Genomic DNA, 22,662 nt, shown 5'->3' with positions numbered 1-22,662 from the left:
AAAGCTATGAGAACGTATTTGGGGGAAGAACATGCTCATTGGCAATATTCTACTGTACTCTGAAACATACTCTAGAGTCAATGTCTAAAACAGGAAACAGGTAGTAACAAATGAAAGAATCTGGTGTATTAGTAGGCAGCAAAGCAAGTGTAGCTTTATAATATATAAATCTGCCCTATAATATATAATATATAAAGGGCATATAATATATAATATATAAAGCCCTATAATATATAATATATAAAGCTTTATAATATATAAAGGCTGGGCACGGTGGCTCATGCCTGTAATCCCAGCACTTTGGGAGCCCGAGGTGGGAGGATCACCTGAGGTCAGGAGTTCGAGACCAGCCTGACCAACATGGTGAAACCCCATCTCTACTAAAAATACAAAATTAGCCGGGTGTGGTGGCGCATGCCTGTAATCCCAGCTACTCAGGATGCTGAGGCAGGAGAATTGCTTGAACCCGGGAGGCGGAGGTTGCGGTAAGCCAAGATCGCACCATTGTACTCCAGCCTGGGAAACAAGAGCGAAACTCCGTCTCAAAAAAAAAAAAAAAAAAAAAAAAAAAAATCTGCCCTTGAGATAGTAATATTTTTAAATATAATTGAGAGTGAGTTAACATCTGAGCTCCTCTAATAATTCTTGCTTTATCCTTTAAAACGACCCAGAAAATCAAAATCGAATAATTGAATTTCCAGAGGATGTGACCTGGCACATAAGCTGAGCTCAATTCACATGAAATAATTTGTGCAAGTAATTTATAATTATAATAATAACATATGCAAAATAATTTATATAGGATTACTCACTGTAAAAGTGAACAGAAAGGAGACACTTGAGACAAGACAAAGCCCATGACTTTCCTCTACCTTTCAATCCTTTCCCCAAACACCAACCAATACAGGAATAGCAGAGAGCAACGGCTGCAAACCTCTCTGCACATTAAAATCACCTGTGCATCTTCAACAACTCCACCACCCAAGCCCCACCCAGGCCAATGAAATCTCAGTTGCTGAGTGTGAAATTCACGTCTCAGTAGTTTTGGAAGCTCCCGGACGCCAGTAGAAAGTGGTGATTAAGGTAAGGACAGCTGAGGGGTTTAGTCATACACCTGACACTCATGCTCCAGGAGACTTGAGTCCTCCTCCATCCTCACCTGCACCACTGCGTGTGAGTCACTCTGACATCTTGGGTGTAGGATTTATTAACACAGCATCTTGGTATGGGCACTGTATCATCATTCTTGCTCCTCACTCATAACTAATTTGTTAATGCAAATATTAAAAGAATGTTAACACAGTGAGTTACAGCCTTAGGGTTTCTCTTATCACTCTCTCTTTAAACATTCATATCCCTTCCACCTCTTAGAAGACATCCCCTACACCTGGCTTGGCTTTGCAGTTTCTTTTGCAAGCATATTTCTCCTGCATGGCAAACATTAAAAGCGAACTTGGTCTTACCTCTACGATGCTTTTTAAATCTTGTACATAAGTCCTTTCGGTCTCCAGAATTTCCTGAACAACTCTATCCACATAGAGGAGCTTGGGGCTGGTGGCTGAGTCTGCGGTCGTCTTGGGTGCCCCGTTTGAGTCCACTCTCCACTGCGCCCTGGGTGGCCTTTCACTGCCCTCGTCCGCGTTCTGTTGCCCCGTGGCGGGGTTGTCCCTCTGCAGCTCGCTGCTGGAAAACGGCCTGGCCGGAATCAGCTCCAGTTTTATGGCCCCTACCTCCTTATCCTGGTTAAACAAGCCCAAGTGGCTATTTGAAACTAAGGTCGTTCTGCTGCCGAAGGAACCATGGCTGTCGCGGGAAGAGGCCGAGGATGATGTGGAACCGAAGCTGATGGGTCGGTCACTATCAGAAAGCTCCATCGTCTTCAGTTCTTGAGGGCAGGAACGCCTGGCTGTCGTCTTGGGATCTGGAACTTTGGTTACAGCTGATGGCACTTCAAGACGCAACTGGTGCCCATCTATATGCATTATAGAAAATAAATAAAAAGGACAAGATAAGCAACTCTATCAAGCAGAGGGTTGAAAGGAAGTAAAAACCTAGCTCAAATAAATACAGTCAATAACAAGGTGCCCAATTATAGAAGGGAATGCAAAGGTACCTGTGGTGGAGTGAGATGCAAAATCAGTGTTTCCGAAGCATCATCTGGGTGCCTATATGAAATGCAGAGTCTCGGGCTCTGACCTTGGCCTGCTGAGCTTGAATGTGCACTTTAATAAGATCCCAGAATGACTTAGAAGCATTAAAGTTTGAGAAACACTACACCTGTTGTCTCAAAAGTGTGACCACCTGGAATGATTCATATGCAAATTAGTCTAGATTCACTAAATTAAAGGCCGAGCGGTCAGGGCACCAGGAATCGATCACTTTAACAAGCACCACAGGTAATTCTTATGAACTTAAAAGGGACCAGACGTGATTCCTATGGAATTTTGAAAAACCTTGTTCTAGATTTTAAGTATTTCACCGTAATTTCACAAAATTTTAGGCTAGCATCCTGGAGCCACCACTACTTGATTAAAATAATGCTGGTAACTTTACATTTTACTTGCATACAGCATTAAAGAAAGTGTCACATAGACAATAATTTTCTAATACTAGGCAAGAAAAAGATTGAGTCATACATAGCATAATGATGTTTCAGTCAACAGTGAACTGCAGACTGGGCACGGTGGCTCACGCCTGTAAATCCCAGCACTTCGGGAGGCTGGGGTGGGCAGATCACTTGAGGCCAGGAGTTTGAGACCAGCCTGGCCAACGTGGCAAAACCCTGTCGCTACTAAAAAATACAAAAATTAGCTGGGCATGGTGGTGGACGTCTGTTATCCCGGCTACTCGGGAGGCTGAGGCACGAGAATTGCTTGCTTGAACCCGGGAGGCAGAGGTTGCAGTGAGCCAAGATTCTGCCACAGAACTCCAGCCTGGGTGACAGAGCGAGACTCTATCTCAAAACAAAACAACAAACAGCATATACCACAGTGGTCAGAGCAATCTGCCATACCGTCTAGCCTAGATGTGTAAAGGGCTATGCAATATAGGTTTGTGATTATACTCTGTGATGTTCATACAATGATGAAGTTGCCTGACAACACGTCTCAGAATGTGCCCTCATGCTGAAGTGATGCATGACTGTATTCAGACTCACACCCCACTGAAAACTTACCCTCTCAACACAGCACTTCTCCAGATCACTTCTTAGAAACTGGCATTCCATTTGTGGCATATATGGAGTTATGATACTATTAGAGAGTGTGTTTGATTAACTACAACACTCCACAAGTACAGTTATAAAATCATGTAATTATATGACAAATATAGGAACTAAATTTAAGAACAATTATGAGAAAATGGCCCTGTCTTGTTGAGAAAAGGGCAAAAATAAAAACTATCTGCAAAGTCAAAAGGTCACTTAATGGTGAAACCCTGTCTCTACTAAAAAAATACAAAAAAATTAGCCAGGCGTGGTGGCGGGCGCCTGTAGTCCCAGCAACTCGGGAGGCTGAGGCAGGAGAATGGCGTGAATCCGGGAGGCGGAGCTTGCAGTGAGCCGAGATCGCGCCACTGCACTCCAGCCTGGGCGACAGAGCACGACTCTGTCTCAAAAAAAAAAAAAAAAAGTCACTTAATACCCACGGCATTTAAATATGATGTTGGGCCCCTGAAGGACCCACGTGAAAATTAAACATTCAAAAGCTATTTGGGTAAAACACTCAAAATTCCAATCTTCCTCATTTCTAAGGCAGGGTTAACATTTCTCCCTCAAATAATGACATTGTACGTCTCATTATTTCATAGAGAAATTTTGTTTATAGAAACAAAATGTCTTGTGACAGAGAATGTGATAAAGAAATTGGCTTCATTTTGCTAGGTTACCTTACCACAAAAACATGCTGACAGGTTTTGCTAGAAAAATAGAAGAGGGAAACTTATGTTTGGAAGGTTATAATGTGACAGACACAGTAAAAAGAATACATAGTAATGATCATTTTTCAATAGTAATGTAAATCTGGTTTGATTCTATAATAAAGATCACTAAACAGTTGGTACTAATATTTTTAGAATATAAATTATCCATCAAGTCTCTCCTTCAACATACTGTTTCTAGATAGTTTATATTCATGACAAGTATTAGTACAAATGAATGATGCAAATATTAAAGTTATGAATATAAAATGAAGGAATTAATTCCAAGTCAAGGAGTGGTAAGATATGTAGGAAATGAGCAGTTTATCTGCATAACCACTACCACATGCTAGAGTTTGCCACACATTTTTAAAGCTTTTGCAATATTCTTTCTGCTTGTTCTATAACAACTTTATGGCCGGTAAAACATGAATTGGTTATAGTAGTTAAGATGCACTTGACCTAGAAAGCCTGATCCAACTTGGGTGTGGCAAAAATCCAACCAGCAGCCATGCATTTAGGTATGCTTGCAGCAAAGGACACTTGCTCATATTTGGGACTGGTGTTGAGAAAGTCATGGGCAGTCCAAAGTAGGGGCAGACACAACAAGGTTTTCTTTCCATTCACATCCTCCATAACCAGGACCATCAGGGTGATCTCACTGTAGGAAATGGGCACTCACTTGGGAAGTATCTGAGGATATTTTGAGATCCCAAGGGTCCAATGAGGCTATGATTTGGGACTAAACATAAGTTGAATATATTCTTTTTTTTTTTTTTTTGAGACAGAGTTTGCTCTTGTCACCCAGGCTGGAGTGCAATGGTATGATCTCAGCTCACTGCAACCTCTGCCTCCCAGGTTCAAGCGATCTCCTGCCTCGGCCTACCTAGTAGCTGGGATTATAGGCATGTGCCACCACGCCCAGCTAATTTTTATATTTTTAGTAGAGAGAGGGTTTCACCATGTTGGCCAGGCTGGTCTCGAACTCCTGACCACAGGTGATCCACCCACCTCGGCCTCCCAAAGTGTTGGCATTACAGGTGTGAGCCACCGCCTCTGGCCAAGTTGGATATTCTCTATAACAGGGGTGCGGTACTGGTCCACGGCCTGTCAGGAACCAAGCAGCACAGCAGGAAGTGAGCAGTGGGCAAGCAAGCATTGCTGCCTGGGCTCTGCCTCCTTTCAGATCAGCAGCAGCATTAGATTCTCATAGGAGCACGAGCCCTATTGTGACCTATTCATGCCAGGGATCTAGGTTGCACGCTCCTTATGAGAATCTAATTCCTGATGATCTGAGGTGGAACCGTTTCATCCTGAAAGCATCCGCACTCCCCCACCCCCACCACCTCAATCCACCCTTCATCCTTTGAAAAACTGTCTACCTTGAAACCAGTCCCTGGTGTCAAAAAAGTCAAAAGGCCAAGACATCTGGAAAGGTCTACCCCCCATAGATCTGCACATACTGTCTCCAGGGCAAGTTCTGATTTTCTAACCGGAGAAGAATCGATCTCTCCAGAATAGAAAAGTGTCTTTCACACAGTTACAAAACTCTTGGCACTACATTGATGATCAGGACTAGAGAAAAATGGACACAACAGAGAGACACATTATTTTCTTATCATCATTTCTTTTCTCTACTTACTTTCACTTTAAATTAGATACCCAATATTGGGACAGAAGGATTAAAGAGGAATAAAAGCTGCTTTTAGAGGATCCTAGGTTGGGCTGCTAGAAATGACAATGTCTTTAGAAATACTTTCAAAGGTGGGAAAGAGTGGAATGTAAAACTCAGATCAATAGGGACCCCTTCGTGGATAGATCTTAAATAGCAACATGGAGGGGGCACCGCTGTGGGGAAAGCTTCAAATGTTCCAATGCCAGTCCACGTACAGGCCTGGCTGCCAACCAGGCACTTTCTAAAATAGACCATTTCAGAAGTTTGGTGTCCGTAGTATTTAGCCAAGCTTACCACCCCAAACTAAAGACCTTCCAAAATTACCAACGACAGAAGTGAAACATTTAAAGTCAGGTCATATAATGGCATGTAATATGAGACCACACTTGCTAATGGCTAACCTTTTTTATGTTGATTCATTGCTTAGAAGATAATTATAGTTTCCTCATGTAGGAAAATGCACCTCATAAAAACTGTCTAGTCTAGTTCTCACTTTCCTCAAAATAATTTAAGATTTCCACCCTGTCTGGCCTATTCTAATGCAACTCACCAATTATTAATATTTATCTCTAGAGCTGTGTTGCTCCACACAGTAGCCAGTGGCCACATGTGCCTACTGGGAACTTGAAATGCAGCCAGGCTGGGCACAGTGGCTCATGCCTGTAATTACAGCACTTTGGGAGGCTGAGGCAGGCGGATCACTTGAGCTCAGGAGTTCGAGATTAGCCTGGGCAACCTAGTAAAACCCCATCTCAAATACAAAAAATACAAAAAATTAGCCAGGTGTGGTGGCCTGTGCCTGTAGTCCCAGCTACTTGGAGTCAAGGCTGTGGTAAGCCATGATCGTGCCACTGCACTCCAGCCTGGGTGGCAAAGTGAGACCTTGACTCAAAATAAATAAATAAACAAACAAACACAGTCAGTCTGAATTGAGATGTAACATACACCAGATTTCAGTAACTTAGTATAAAACTAAAAACATGAAATAAAATACCTCATTAATAATTTTTATATTTGTATATTGAGATAATATTTTGGATTATGTTAAATAAAATATCTCATTGTAATTATTTTCACTGGTTTCATTTTACTCTTTTCTTCTTTTTTGAGACGGAGTTTTGCTCTTGTTGCCCAGGCTGGAGTGCAATGGTGCAATCTTGGCTCACTGCAACCTCCGCCTCCTGGGTTCAAGCGATTCTCCTGCCTCAGCCTCCTGAGTAGCTGGGATTACAGACGCATGCCACCATGGCTGGCTAATTTTTGTACTTTTAGTAGAGACGGGGTTTCACCATGTTGGCCAGGCTGGTCTCGAACTCCTGACCTCGTGATCTACCTGCCTTGGCCTCCCAAAGTGCTGGGATTACAGGTGTGAGCCACTGCACTCAGCCTACTTTTTTAATTTTAAATTTATTCTTATTTTTATTTTTTGAAACAGGGTCTCACTCTGTCATGCAGGCTGGAGTGCAGTGGCACAATCATGGCTCACTCCTGGGTTCAAGCCATCCTCCCACCTCAGCCTCCCGAGTAGCTGGGACCACGCCACCATACCAAGCTAATTTTATTTTTAATTTTTGTAGAGACGAAGTCTTTCTATGTTGCCCAGGCTGGTCTTGAACTCCTGGGCTCAAGTGATCCTCCCATCTTGGCCTCCCAAAGTGCTGAGATTATAGGTGTAAGCCACTGCCCCGGCATCACTTTACTTTTTTATATTGTTGCTACTAGAAAATAAAAAATTACATAAGTAGTTCATATATATTTTAGTCAGACAATGCTGATCTAGAAGTCTTTGATATAATTACATTCTTGAAGATTTAAATTTACCTCTTTATCAATCTTTGTTCAAATAACAGTGAATGCAGAGATATATACAACTCAAAGTTTGCATTTTTGTTTTTTACTCCACTTATTAATGTATAATATTGTTAAAAATTAGCAAAAATAGAGTTGGGAGGTCATCTTTGTGTAGCAGATATTGGACTAACTGATTTTCCATGACAAACTGAAACATCCAGATAAAAAACTATAGGGCAAGAAAGCTTTTTCGTTTGCCTTGAGTGAAAGATGTTAGTAGACTGTATTAGCATTTGGGTAAGTTGCTGCTTTTCTTCTCATAACTTCTGTCTATTCCAAAATCCCAAACACAGGGCTGATAATGTAAGAATTTCTGGGAATTTCTGGCCAAACCTTGCTAATGGCTTATATCAGGTATATCTTTTGACCCTAAAATAAGCTGGTTCCACCCACTTAGAGGATTGTGATCAGTCTCACCCTTGGTAAACCTGGAGGTGGTGGGGGTGGAAGTACCCATAGAGGAACCTTAGAGACTTACTGAGTCTCACAATGAGAAGCACTGGTTAGCCTAAAAGCCATCCAAATAAAATATTCTTTTTTTTTTTTTTTTTGTGCCATCCTCAATAAAAGGAAAAGATGCCTAGACAGCTTCTATGTAGCTAGGCTTTCATACATTTTACTTCATGACAAATCCCTCTAATTTTTTCCGGGTGAAAAAACTGGAATTCCATGGCTGTTCTTTCTTTGCTCTTCCAACTTCCATTATTTTAATTGTTCTCTTTTGGAATATCACTGCCAGAATCAAAAGCAATGCTTCTTGGCTCTGGTTTCTTAGGCTGAATTAGGTTTCATGCAGAATGTTCCATGGCTTCCTGTGACCATATTTACATGGAGAAGGGGGACATTTGGTGGGTCCTACAGCCTACAACTCCCAAGGAGAAACTTAGGAGGCAAGACAGAAATCCTACTCACAGCAGGATTGAGGTGTGATCAGGGTTTCCAAATTCTGCTCATTGCTATTCTAGACATCAAATACCTAGTCTGAGTTCCTTGGCAGGACAACCATGGAAATCAAGAGAATGCGTTGTGTTCAGTACCAATGAGTAGCTGAAATTATGTAGTTCCTTATTACACCTCCTGTGAATTACTCAAAGAGGGGAGGCCACAGAAAGACTAAAGTATACAGAAATAGTTACTCTACCAGCTAGTGATGTTCATTTAATATACAGCGCAGTTTTGTTAGAGCCTCAATGTTGTAAACAACTGACTTAATGCTTTAAAAAATGTTTAAGAGTCCAAGTTAAAAAATATACATTTATATATTTCAGAGATGACACTAGGTATTTGAAGAGCATCTTTTATTCCTCCACAGCAATATGGATTTTCACTTCTTGGTTTTCTAAACTATCAACTTGATTCCTGTTTAATGGTAGGGCCAGGACTATAATTCCTCATGGTCTCTAGTGTTCAGCATGTTCAATTCAGGGAACATGATTTTCATATTTATTTGTAGTTATTTGGTGATGAAGGAACCAAGGAGTAAAAAAAAAAAATCTTGTTACCCTGTTAATTTCTTAGTTTTACCATGTAAATCTATTAGTTTTTAACCAAGGTTAAACAAGTTTTAAACAAGGTACTACAATGACACAAGATGTTAATGTTAGGGGAAGCTAGATGAAAGACATATGGGAATTTTGCACTGTCTTTGCAACTTTTTTATACATTTAAAAAATTTTCAAAATAAATAGCTCAAAAATGTTTTAAATTAAAAAATGTATTTTATTGGGGTATGATTAAATAGAAAAAGTTATATGTATTTAATGTATAAAACTTGAATTTGGAGATAAGTATACACGTGAAACTATCACCACAATCTATGCCATGAACATAGCCATCAACTCCAAAAGTTTTCTTATGCCTCTTTATTATTATTAAACATTTTACAATAACAACACTTAAGATCTACCTCCTTAGCAGTATTTTAAGTATACAATATAGCATTGTTAGCTATAGGCACTGTGCTGTGCAGATTTCTTGGACTTACTCATCTTGCATAGCTAACAATTTGTATCCTTTCACTATTACCTCCCTGTTTCTCCCTCTCCCTACTCCCTGGCAAGCACCACTCTAGTCTTTTCTTGTATGAGTTTGACTATTTTACATTCTTCATAAGAGTGGTGTCATGTAGCATTTGCTCTTCTATGTCCAGCTCATTTCATTTCGCACAATAGCCTCCAGGTTCATCCATCTTGTCACAAGTGGCAGGATTTCCTTCTTTTTTTTATGGTCAGATAATTTTCCCATTATGTGTATGTGCCACATGTTCTTATATCACATGCAAAAAGAATAAAAATGAACCCTTATCTTATACTAAACACAAAAATAAACTCAAAATACATTAAGACCTAAAACTACGACTAGAAACCATGAAGCCTCTAAGAAAAAAAAAAAAAAAAAAGAAAAAACATAGGGGAGAAAAGCTTCATGACATTGGTCTTGGCAATGATTTTTTGGATATGACACCAAAAGCACAGGCAACAATAGCAAAAAGCAAAAACAGACAAGTGAGACTACATCAAACTAGAAAGCATCTGCACAGCAAAGGAAATCATCAACTGAGCAAGGAGATAACCTACAGAATGGGAGAAAATATTTGCAAACCATGCATCCAACAAGGCGTTAAAGCACATATTTGTACAAGAAGATCAAGAATGGGAAAAGATATTTTGCAAAAATATTTTCATTCAAACAGGAGGTGAGGGGTTGAACAAAGAGGAACAAAGACTCCTTCAAGCTGTAAAGTCAGATACTAAATACTCAGATAATTTACTGATTGATTCCTATATTAATTGCTATGGTATGAATGTCTGTGCCCTTCTCAAAATTCGTATGTTGAAACTTACTCACCAAGGTGATGGTATTAGGAGCAGGGGCTGTTGGGAGATGATTAGGTCATGAGGGCTCTACCCTCATGAATCAGATTAGTGTCCTTATAAAAGAGGACAGACGGAGCTTGTTTGCTCCTTCTGCCATGTGAGGACACACAGGAGGCACCATCTAGGAGGAACAGGCCTTCACCAGACACACAATCTGTTGGCGCCTTGATCTTGGACTTCCCACCCTCTAGAACTGTGAGCAATCAATTTCTGTTCCTTGTAAGTTACCCAGTTTAAGCTATTTTGTTACAGCAGCATAAATGGACTAAGACACTAGTCAATGGAAACTAAGAGGTATAATGGCTACCTCAGTTGAATAGGGATTAAGCAGCTACTTAAGGCAGCTAATGCATTAGATAAATTGCCTTAGCTAAGGGGTGTCTCTGGACCAGTCTGGTGAAAAAGAACCTAAAGAAATTCCCTAGGCCAGGCACAATGGCTCATGCCTATAATCCCGGCACTTTGGAAGGCAGAGGCAGGTGAATCACCTGAGGTCAGGAGTTTGAGACCAGCCTGGCCAACATGATGAAACCCCCATCTCTGCTAAAAATACAAAAATTAGCCAGGCGTAGTGGCAGGTGCATATAATCCCAGCTACTTGGGAGGCTGAGGCAGGAGAATCACTTGAACCCAGGGAGCGGATATTGCAGTCAGCAGAGATCACACTACTTCACTCCAGCCTGGGTGACAGAGTGAAACTCCACCTCAAAAAAAAAAAAAAAAAAAAAAAAGAAATTCCCTAAAGGCTTTTTATGCAAATGCAGCTGTTTTTACTTTTGTTGTATGCTTTTTGTGTGTGTGGTGACTTAGTGTGGGGGATGAAGGAAATTATCTGGGGCATCCAAAACCATCCATTGTGTTACCACTTAGAGAGGGACTGTTAGTTGTCTACCAAAATCCACTCTACCCTTTTCTTTAGTGATAGAGTTTTCACTGAGCATATTTCCCAGCCTCCTCTGCCTTTAGATATTGGCCATGTGGTCAAGTTCTCACCAGTAGAAATGATATATGCCCCTTTGGGTGTCTATTTCTCAAGACATTAGAGTTTATTACTCCACATTCTTTCCTCTTCATGCTGGAACCCAGATGTGGCAGAAACCTTGCCGCCACTCTAAGGATACCAGTGCCCTAGGGTATGGCAGAGCACAAAGACAGGCAAAACCTTGCAGTCACTGGTGCTAGACATGCCCTGAGGCACCACATTAAAAAGTCTGGTTATCCTGACTCTGCCACACTACAGAAACCACATGATGAGACCACAGTGATACACAGAGGGATGCACAAGGAACCCTGGCTGTTACAGCCCCTGCTGTGCTTCCAGCCAAGACATTGGACGTGTGGATGAGAAGCCTTTCAGATGACCCCAGCCCTGTCATGTCTGAGTGCAATTTTATGACAGTCCCCAAGCCAGAATGACCTAGCACAGCCTTTCCTGAATTCTTGCCTCACAGAAACCTTGAGCAATTATAAATGTTTGTTGTTTCAAGCCATTAGGTTCCAGTGTGATTGGTTAAGCAATAAGAGATAACCCAAACAGTCTCTATTATAACAGGTGAGCCTTATTATGATACAGCTGCTACAATTCTATGTCAAAATTATCCTTAAAAAGCCCCAAAACCAACCTCAATGCTCTTTCATGTGTCTCATTACTTTTTGAAAACTGTATAGATGGGGGAAAAAAAGCAGAGATTATATAACATCATGCTCAAAGCTGAACTATGAATCAGAGACCAGATTTTCTAACTTCTAGTCCATCCTTCCTTGTACTCATAAAATAGTAGGGTAGAAAAGGAACTTAGAGATCAAGAAATGAAGGACTCAACATAAGCTGCTTGTCTAAAGCACATGGTACCATATGCCAAAAGGGACTACACAGTGTGTGGTTATGTGTGCACAGGAATGCACATATCCACAACCCTCTGTATAAACACATTTCAGAGAAGCAACCGGAAATCAAATTATGTCCTAATACTCCCTTTTGGTCAGAGGATTTGCATGTTTGCCCTGGCTCTGCACCCCACCGGGTTTATACTGATCTTTGCATCTCTGGTTTCCTTGTATGTGAGGCAGCTGGACTAGGTGACTTCTCCAAGTCTCATCCAATCTTTGGGCCATGACTCCAATCCTGAAAACCCAGCAAACCACTGGCTGTCACGACTGCACAGCCTCTTCCCAGCTGGAGGCACAGCACAAGCAGTGGCCCTCTAATAGCAGTTTCTTCTACATCCTACGAATGCCAGGTCTTGGATGATGAAAAACTGTGTATCACCGAGTTTTTCAAAGGCTAAAAAAATCTCTATTTTTAATTTAGATTAAATAATAATCTATGCTCCAGCTTTGCTTTGAACAGTACCTTCCTGTTAGTGTAAAATTATCAGTCTCAAGGCAGTAACTAAACAATGATGGTTATATATACAAGCTCCATCTGTATGGAGCACACTCAGTTCCAAAACATCCTTGCACAGCTGGGAGGGAGGCACCAAGAGAAATAACATTTTCTTAAAGAAAAAGGAGGAGGAAGAAGAGGCAAATTCCAAGTGACTAACAATAGCACTCCGAACAAATAAATCCATCCATGAAGTACATTAGATATGTTATTTTAAAAAAGGAGGAAGAGGCAGGGCGCAGTGGCTCATGCCTGTAATCCCAGCACTTTGGGAGCCCAAGGTGGGCGGATCACAAGGTCAGGAGTTTGAGACCAGCCTGGCTAACATGGTGAAACCCCGTCTCTACTAAAAAAAAATTAGCCGGGCATGGTGGCGCATGCCTATAATCCCAGCTACTCAGGAAACTATGGCAGGAGAATCGCTTGAACCCAGGAGGTGGAGGTTGCAGTGAGCCAAGATCGTGCCACTGCACTCCAGCCTGGGTGACAGAGTGAGACTCAGTCTCGAAAAAGAAAAAAAAAAAAAAAAAGAAAAAGAAAAAAGAAAAGGAGGCAGAGAAATTAAAGTGTCTAGTAACAGAGATCCAAGTAAATAAAGCCATTTAGGAGGTACAATGTAAAATGATTTAATGTCATGTCTTCTCAAATCTTTAAAAGTATAGAAAATGGTCATAATATACAGTGAGTAAAATGGGTAGTTTAAAAAACATATAATACGATCCTAATTTTGAATTTAAAATGCCACTTCTTTATTGTCTACATTAGAAATAGATTGGAGGAATATATAATGAAATGTTAACATTGGTTTTACTGAGTAGAACGAATAATTTTGTTCCTTTCATATTTCTCTGTAAATATCTCTTTTCTTCAATAGCTGTATTACTTTTATAATCTGAAAAAGTTATTTAAGGAAATTAAAATCACCATGTCAATTGGTGTCAGATATCTAAATATTTTAAATTAAAATAATTTTTATATTCAATATGTGATTAAGGAATGCTGAATATATATATCTTTCAAAATGCATCATTAAATTCAAATAATGAAGCCAAATGAAATCAGATTCCAATGGACAACAGCATTGAATACAATCCACGCCTCCTTTGCCCCAATCATTGTTCCTTACAAAAGTGTTTCTTACCAAGAAACACTCAAAATGGAAACTGCATTTTCTTAGGCAACTTTGGTTGCCACTAGACTCAGACTAAACTTCATCACTGCAGTTGCTAAGCATACATTTGTAAACATTTATTTTGTTCCTCCAACTTTGACTGCATATGAACCTCAAAAAGAAAGCATATGAAAATGTTGGGCATTCGGCGCGTGACAACTGAGGATTTTAGAGTTCTCCCCAGAGTCAGATACATCAGCTCTCTAGATATTTCAACCTCACTTTAAGGAAAGAGCAAAATGAAATGAAACTAAGACAAAAACTATTGAAGACAGGTTGCAGTTCAGATGGAGGGGGAGAAAAAAATCATCTTCTAGACTTCAGTCTATCGCATTTGTAACAGAGAGTTTTCCTTGATCCAGCCAAGCTTCCGTCCCTGCACACTTGTGAAGAAAGCCCCCCCGCGACCCCTTCTCACCTCGGTGGACCTCTCTGGCTGCTCCCAGAGGGAAGGAGCGTTTGTTCCGGCATCCTTTCTTTGGGGACGCTCACATTAGCACCTACCTCTGCTCCACTCAGGCTTAAGCACATCGTCTGCCTTCAGCTGATGCAGTGACCTCAGTCAGGTAAAAGAAACAGCATTTGCTAGTCTGTGCAGCGCCTTCCGTAGAAATATTGCATGAGTCAGCTTTTATCTCCCAAACCCAACACACAAAGGCTTTACAAAAACCTGATTTGCAACTTTCTCACTGCCTTTTTCCCCCTAGTGTGCAGACCACAGACTTCAGCATCACTAAGAGCCTTAAATGAAACATGACATCACTCAATTGAGAAACAGGACAATAGACACCACTGTGGGTAACTTGAAAATGCACACTTCACTGAGCAACACCCTACCACTTCCATTCTTTTGTGAACATCAAATACAACCCACACTCGCCCAAAGCTGCTGGGTTTCACCTTCCTGGCTCTGGCCACAGTTCTCATTAAACTCCAGAAAATAAGCAAGATCTTTGGAGCTCTGAAATTTTTAAGTTCACTTCCTGAATCATGGGCTTGTTTCAAAGTAAAGGGACACATCTTTTAACTTTCAGAGTAAACGGACACATCTTTAAACTGAAGTTTTAAAATGCAGGTTGGGGTGGGGGTGGTGTGGTGAATAACAACCAGCGGAAGGCAGTTTGGATAATTAGTTTCTGTTAACAAGACACTTGATAGAATTTTAGGTGAACAAAGTTTAAGGAGAAAACATTTAAGGCTGACATTTAAAAAACATTTAAAAAACCTATCTGAAGACAAATACCTAAAATTGATATGTACATGCATTTCTTTGGAGAACAGTTAAGTTCTGTGATTTCATATTCATAAATACTAAGTAGTAAAGACAGAATGATCTAGTATTCCTACAATATCTTAATAAGTGAGACCTTCCAATTATTTTGGGTTTTTGATTTCTCTAAGACCACCAGTCCTTCTTAAAATGCTGTTATCTATTTTTATAGAAAGATTCAGAAGGCGTATATTTGACAAAGATCTTGAGTTCTTTAAATGAAGGTCTCCAGAAGTACAAAAATGCTATTGAAAACTGATACCACTGCACTGTGGAACTAAAATTCAAAATATGGATTATATCCTTGCATAGACGTCTAAAACTGAACTATTTCAAAGGATGAAAACCCTTTAAATAGAAGTTCCATTTAAAGCATTCATCTGTGGTTATGGAAAACACCATTAGCAGATCATCCTTAATATAGCTATTTCTATTATGCCTATTAAGTGATTTTAAACTAACAACATAATAGGATAATTTGTTTTAATGTTGATTTCCTTTCAAATCAGGCTGAACCTACACATGGCTATTTAAATAAGTGATTTTTAAAGGAAATAGTTCAGAAGACAACTTGTTGGAATTTCTCACAAAATTCACCAGTTTGATGGAAATCGGTAAATCCAGCATGCTGAGAAGGCAGTTTGAGAGGCAGGGTCCTCCCTGGGCTGTGGAGACTCTTCATCCTCTATTCCGGCCTCCACAGCAACCCCTGTGGGTTCCCACATCATGTCTGTGTCTCCCATACCAGTGCCTAAGCTGGGCTCTTCCTTCCTGCTCAATGAAGAGCCAGCTCACATCAAGCTCCCATTCGATCTGTTACAACCACTCTAACCCACAGCTCTTTCCATTACTTTAACAGCTGTTTATTACACTTAGAGTAAGGATCATGTGGTCTCATATTTAATCGTTTTCTAAGTGTCTCACTCCTACCCTCCATGGTAGCTGCTGGGGGCAGGGAACCTTCCTATACCATAGATTTGATATTCTTGAGACAGACACAAAAATCTAAACTCTTAGATGGGATAAAATACACAGAGGCTCTAGGCTTCCTAATGACATCCATTGTGCACAGCCTCAGATCACAACACAGCTACTTTTAACTTCCAATAAAATTACATTGTACTTGGATTTTTTTTTTGCTTTTTGCCAAGAAACATGTTTCTAAAGTGCTATTTCTGAGAGATGCCATGTATGTTACAAGTAAACAAAAACAGCAAAGTTGCTCTGTGTGTGGATGGTGGGCAGTTTACTAAGCTTACCCACCAGAAAAGTGACAGTCCTGAAGGACAGCTTTGAAGTGACAGCGGGGGCCATATTGGGTCCTATGGGACAGTCATTTATTAGTTCATCCACGGTTTCTGCTTTAGCAAAATCATCAACTTGTGTACCTCTCTTATAACTTGCAAATAAGTGAAACCACCTATAATGCATCTACAAATATCAAAGATGTAAGCATGTTGAATTTCATTTTTTAAATATTAAGCTTTTTCAGAGCAGGGAATACACACACAAACACTTTTTTTTTTTTTTTTTGCCTTTATATTGATCCTAGTACCAAGTATTTGCTTGAATAAATCAACCAATGGATAGCGCATGAGGCCTGGGGAGGGATAATACATTCACATACTAGCAGGAAGGAAAAGAAAAGGGAAGAAAGGCCAGGCGCGGTGGCTTACGCCTATAATCCCAGCACCTTGGGAAGCCGAGGCAGGCGGATCACGAGGTCAGGAGTTCGAGACTAGCCTGACCAACATGGTGAAACCTTGTCTCTACTAAAAATACAAAAATTAGCCAGACGTAGTGGTGCATGCCTATAATCCCAGCTACTCGGGAGGCTGAGGCAGGAGAATCACTTGAACCAGGGAGGCGGAGGTTGTAATGAGACGAGATCATGCCTCTGCACTCCAGTCTGGGTGACAGAGTGACACTCTGTCTCAGAAAAAAAAAAAAAAAAAAGTAAAGGGAAGAAACGCCTCCATTTATTGAGCAATAGTCAGGGTTCTTTCACACCTGAGAGCAGAGGTGCCTTCTACACTTCAGTATTTTCTTAAGACCCTGGTTTCTCCCCATTTAGCTCTGCAGTGGTTCTGCGTTCCAGTGCTCCCCACCACATATTTCACATGCTGGACACACTGAACTGTTAACATTTCTTGGAGGTGCGCTGCTGGTTTGCCACCAGACTTTTGTTCATGCAGGGAAAATGAACAATCTTAAGACACACAAAAGGCACAGATGCTGGTAACCTTGCCACTTTTTGCTGTATAATTTATTTGCCCATACTAACACTGGGTGAAAAGATTATTTTTGCTCAGCAACATTTAATTTTTTATTTAATTAATTTTTTTTTTAAGACAGAATCTCGCTCTGTCACCCAGCCTGGATGCAGTGTCACTATCTCGGCCCACTGCAACCTCTGCCTCCCAGGTTCAAGCGATCCTGCCACCTCAGCCTCCTGAGTAGCTGGGACTACAGGTGTGCACCACCACACCCAGCTATTTTTTTTGTATTTTTAGTAGAGACAGGGTTTCCCCATATTGTCGAGGTGGGTCTCCAACTCCTGACCTCAGGTGATCTGCCCTCCTCAGCCTCCCAAAGTGCTGAGTTTACAGGTGTGAGCCACTGTGCCTAGCCCAAAATTTCTTTTTAAATGATAGAGTGGCCACAGATAAACCGCACACGCGTGCCTTGTTAGGTGATAAAGATACCCTTGCCGGAAAGCAGTTTTGTTTACTCCCTGCAAGCACAGGTTACACAACCAGGAAGTTCACATTCCATTCCCAGTGTCCCCATCTGGAGTGGGGAATCAAGGCGCAGAAGAGCAGCAACCAGAACCCAAACCAGCCAGCAAGGAGGTGCAGGTGGCCTTCTGGCCTAATTGAAGGAAGACCAGAAAGTCCCTGCCACTTAAAAAAATCCCTTCCCAGGCTGGGCGTGGTGGGTCACGTCTGTAATTCCAGCACTTTGGGAGGCTGAGATGGAAGGAAGGATCACTTGAGGCCAGAAGTTCGAGACCAGAGTGAGCAACTTAACAAGACTCCATCTCTACAAAAAAGATAAAATTTAGGCCAAGTGTGGTGGCTCATGCCTGTAATCCCAGCACTTTGGGAGGCTGAGGTGGGCGGATTACTTGAGGTCAGGAGTTCAAGACCAGCCTACCCAACATGGTAAAACTCAGAATCTACTAAAAAAACATACAAAAATTAGCCAGGCGTGGTGGCACGTGTCTGTAGTTCCAGCTATTTGGGAGGCTGAGGCAGGGGAATCATTTGAACCTGGGAGGCAGAGGCTGCAGTGAGCCAAAACTGCACCACTGCACTCCAGCCTGGGCAACAGAGTAAGAGTCTGTCTTAAAAAAATAAATCAATAAATAAATACAAAACTTAGCTGGGCAGGGTGGTGTATGTCCATAGTACTAGTTACTTGGGAGGCTGAGGTGGGAGGATGGCTTGAGCCCATGAGTTTGAGACTGCAGTGAGCTAGGATCGCACCACTGCACTCCAGCCTGGGCGACAGAGCAAGAGCCTGTCTCAAACAAAAACAAAAAATCCCTTCCCAGAAGTCTGCCATAGGGCCTGGAATTCCAAATCTTTTTCGTTTAAGGTAAAAGTTGTCAGTTAAAACCCCAGTCTCCTCTGGGAAGCGCGATGGAGCCACTGTCACAGTAGTGTCAATTAGCTTCACCATCCTTCCAAGGAACTATCCAGGTTTTCTGGGAATGAGACCACAATGGGGCTGTCTAGGAGGGCTGGGATGGGGATGAGAGCAGGAAGCACAGACAACACACACATCTAGGGACTCAGCAAGGCCTGAGCTAGTTGAGGCACCTTGCTGAACTGTGCAGCCACCAACAGCTCAAAAAGCTGGGCAAGGAAGGAGGAAAGGGCAGCCCAGAGACAGGAAGACGGATGGGCAAAGGCATGCAGACATTTTTGGGTTCAAGGAAATATTTTGCTTCATATAATCAACATTGGATAAGGCAGGTTTAGAAAATAATCTTAGACTTTCATATGCAAAGGTGCTAGGAGAAGGGGTATTTGAAAACACAAATACTATTTTACACAAGGAGCGTAACAATTTAAACCCTGGAGGAGGTGTGGCCTGCTTATCTTGTAATTTAAGATCTTGCCATTGTGGCACATTTTTCAGGGAAAATGGTAAAACCAACCATTTTTGGAAGCACAGGCCATTGACAAAAGACTCTTAATGTATTTTTAGTCTATTAGAAGTTTTTCTTTGAAAGAATAAGGCATGCGATCACATTTTCTATGAGCACATCACAGCATAAATGTGAGGGGCCGGGCATGGTGGCTCACGCCTGTAATCCCAGCACTTTGGGAGGCTGAGGCAGGTGGATCACCTGAGGTCAGGAGTTCGAGACCAGCCTACATGGCAAGACCCTGTCTCTCCTAAAAATACAAAACAATTAGCTGGGCATGGCGGTGCACGCCTGTAATCCTAGTTACTCGGGAGACTGAGGCAGGAGAATCACTTGAACTCAGGAGGCAGAAGTTGCAGTGAGCTGAGATCATGCCACTGCACTCCAGCCTGGGCCACAGAGCAAGATTCCGTCTCAAAAAAAAAAAAAGAAAAGAAAAAAAAAAAATAGTGATGAACATTAAAGTCAATTGCACGCCAAAAGGTGTCATACATCCGCATCGAAGTCCCTTAGAAGAACACACTGACCTTCCTCCTGTGAATAAGAGCTAACGTACTAACACCATTCTGCATTGCAGCTGCTGTTATTTATTACAAATCTATACACGTTCTTCCAGACTGTCTACTCTAAACCCAGAAAATATCGCCAACTACAAATTCCACCTTGCTATTGTTATACAAACCAAATTACATACTTTTTCAAACAAACAAAAAAGCTAACTTCTTTTTTTAAAAAAAATTATTTCTAAAGGCCTTTTTTCAAAGTGAAATAATTTTAGTGGCAAGTGAGTTTGTTTTCACAAATTTAAAAAATACCTGTCAGCAGGCCAGGCATGGTGGCTCATGCCTGTAATTCTACTACTTTGGGAGGCTGAGGTGGGTGGATCATTTGGGGCCAGGAGTTCGAGACCAGCCTGGCCAACAGTCTCTATTAAAAACACAAAAAATTAGCTGGGCATGGTGGTGCACACCTGTAGTCCCAGCTATTTGGGAGGCTGAGGCAGGAGAATCGCTTGAACCTGGGAGGCGGAGGTTGCAGTGAGCTGAAATGGCGCCACTGCACTCCAGCCTGGGCAACAGAGTGAGACTGTGTCTCAAAAACAACAACAACAACAACAACAAAATTCTGTCAGCAAAAGACATAGGTCTGAAGCAGACAAAAGCACTCAAGTATAGAAGAAATCAAATGAAGCCATTTTTCGTTAGTCCTGGGGTACTGAATCTAACAATAGAAACCAAACTAGAAATACTAAACAGTTACCAGGACTTCAATCATCCAACTGAAAATGTAGTTTCTCAGCCCCTACTGAACTAAATGTCAGTATTGAGGCATGGTCCTAAGAATTTTAGAAAACAAATGAACAAATAAAGCCTATTTTTCAGCACACTGTTGTGCATGGCCTGCCTTTCCCTTGTAACCAAGTTATGATCTGACATCTCCATCGTATACCTTTCAACAGTCGGCCATGACATGAACTGAGATGGCCTTGAAGGGCACACATTCCAGACTCTAAAATCTTGCTGTTTCAAGCATTCCTTCCTGGGTTCATTTTTCTGCTTCTGTGACAATCATTAGCTCAATTTGTCACTCAGTTCTTTGATTAGGATACTTGGTTTTTATTTCCCAGAGACAATACAATCAAGTCTTAGTTATTTTTGAACAATTTTTAGATATCAAGCAAGCAAATATGTTGCAAAAAGCCTCTTGCTTTCGATAATCTATCAGTCCCATCTCTAAGGACACCATCGGAGGACTCACTGTGCTCAGCACAATGAACTAATTATCCCTGGAAGAACGCAGTCGGCTTCCAGACACATTTTTCTCCAGAAGATAACACACATCTAATCCATTCATAAGTAAAGGCATTCAACACAATCTATACTTTTGAAACACTCTAAAAAATGTACTGGAAGAAAAGGCTTGGGTGCTCTGTTGAAATCTTACAGCAGTATGTATTTTCCAAAATACCAATTAAAACAAGATTCTCTTATAGTTTCAGAGTAACAGCCATTGAGACTTAAATCACCTTTATGGAGGCTTTCGAAGGAATTTCTCATCCTGGCAGAGGAGAGAGGCAAACTCCAGCTGCTAGCCTTTCCTCCTCTTTTCTGGACACAAACCCACAGCTGCAACGGAATGAAGGGGAGGGCTCAGCTCAACCTTGCCAACTGCCCCCCACCCCTTCCCATAGACCCAGGGGTAGTAGGTTGAGAGAGACAATTCTCAAGAGCAGCAGAGGAGGGAGTGTAGGTTGCAGGGGAGATACAGACAAGCTTCTGGGAGCAAACAGGAATCAATCTCCGAACTGGCTCAAACCCCCACACCTGACCCCCAGCAATTACCATCCTTGGGGTCATCACAATCAGTCTTCTTCCCCCACTCCTAAGGCTATGTTCAACGTCGTAAGGTTGACAGCTTAACCTCTAAGACATAAGACCTGTGAGCAAATGATTTATCTCAGGGGAGCCTATATGCTTTCTAGAACTGAAGTGGGTGGTTTGCGCTGATATTGACTTGGTCTCCTGCACCAAGTCAGGGGAACAATCCCATTGACGGAGATATTTATAAAGGCCAAATATAGATTCCACCCCAGGAAGGCAGAACTCACTTCTCTCTAAATGAGTTGAGATGACTTACTACTTTCCAGGATTTTTTTTTTTCAACTAAAGAAGGCAATGAAGGCCACTGACCTTAGTATATCAGTATTACAATGGCCTTAAATACCCCTCTGTTGCCACAAAGTTCTGACCTTTGTCTTGCAGAACTTCGAGGCACACAGCAACATCCTGCTGATCTTTCTTCCTTCACACCTTCTCTCCACTTGAACTGGCAATCACCACTTACTCACCCTCATGTACCAGGACCTACTGAACATCAGGCCCCATGCTGGGTGCAGTGAATGGACATGGGCTTTAAGTCTCAAACAAAAAATGACAAGTATGATGAGTGCTGTGAATAAGCATGGGACGTTGCCGACGTAAACTACCAACAATTGTGTACGTAAGCATTTGCACTATTTTCCTAAATTCTCTTTCCCCTTAGTTTCAAACTGTCCTTCAATTAAAATTAAAAGTAGATAGCAACTTTATGTTGACAGTAAAATCAAGCTACATTAGGCTGCCTTCACTTATGGTTCACTTTCTAATCTTAGAGAATAAGCCCAGTCGGACTCATCTTTCATCTTATATTTAATTACTTGGTATCCAAGCTGACAGCCAAACTTGCTGAAAGGTTTTGAGAGTCTAAACACTTGCCTAATTCCGAGTTCCCACAGAGGTACATGAAGTAACTTGTTTATGTTAACAGAACAAAGGAAAGGAAAGAGAGCTCTCTGTTCCACTGCAGGTTGAATCAGAATTAGG

General features: G+C 41.4%; 1 protein-coding gene across 8 annotated transcripts in view; it reads right to left on the bottom strand.

Moving 5' to 3' along the window:
- The window catches only part of PLEKHG1 (pleckstrin homology and RhoGEF domain containing G1), a 238,680-nt gene that overhangs the window by 103,980 nt on the left and 112,038 nt on the right, over positions 1-22,662 (bottom strand). For 6 of the 8 annotated variants that reach the window (XM_063725056.1, XM_063725057.1, XM_054558314.2 and 3 more), the window contains one exon: positions 1,464-1,972. In XM_063725056.1, the coding sequence (XP_063581126.1) occupies positions 1,464-1,972 (509 nt within the window). Of the gene's footprint in view, positions 1-1,463; positions 1,973-14,292; positions 14,652-22,662 lie in introns of those variants that run through there. The other 2 variants (XM_054558313.2, XM_054558316.2) reach the window with 2 other exon arrangements.

This window comes from Pongo abelii, chromosome 5 (assembly GCF_028885655.2).
Source record: "Pongo abelii isolate AG06213 chromosome 5, NHGRI_mPonAbe1-v2.0_pri, whole genome shotgun sequence".
In the NCBI taxonomy this organism is placed as follows: Eukaryota; Metazoa; Chordata; class Mammalia; order Primates; family Hominidae; genus Pongo; species Pongo abelii.
Note: the sequence above shows the minus strand (reverse complement) of the source record. Positions and strands in the feature narration are given on the sequence as shown.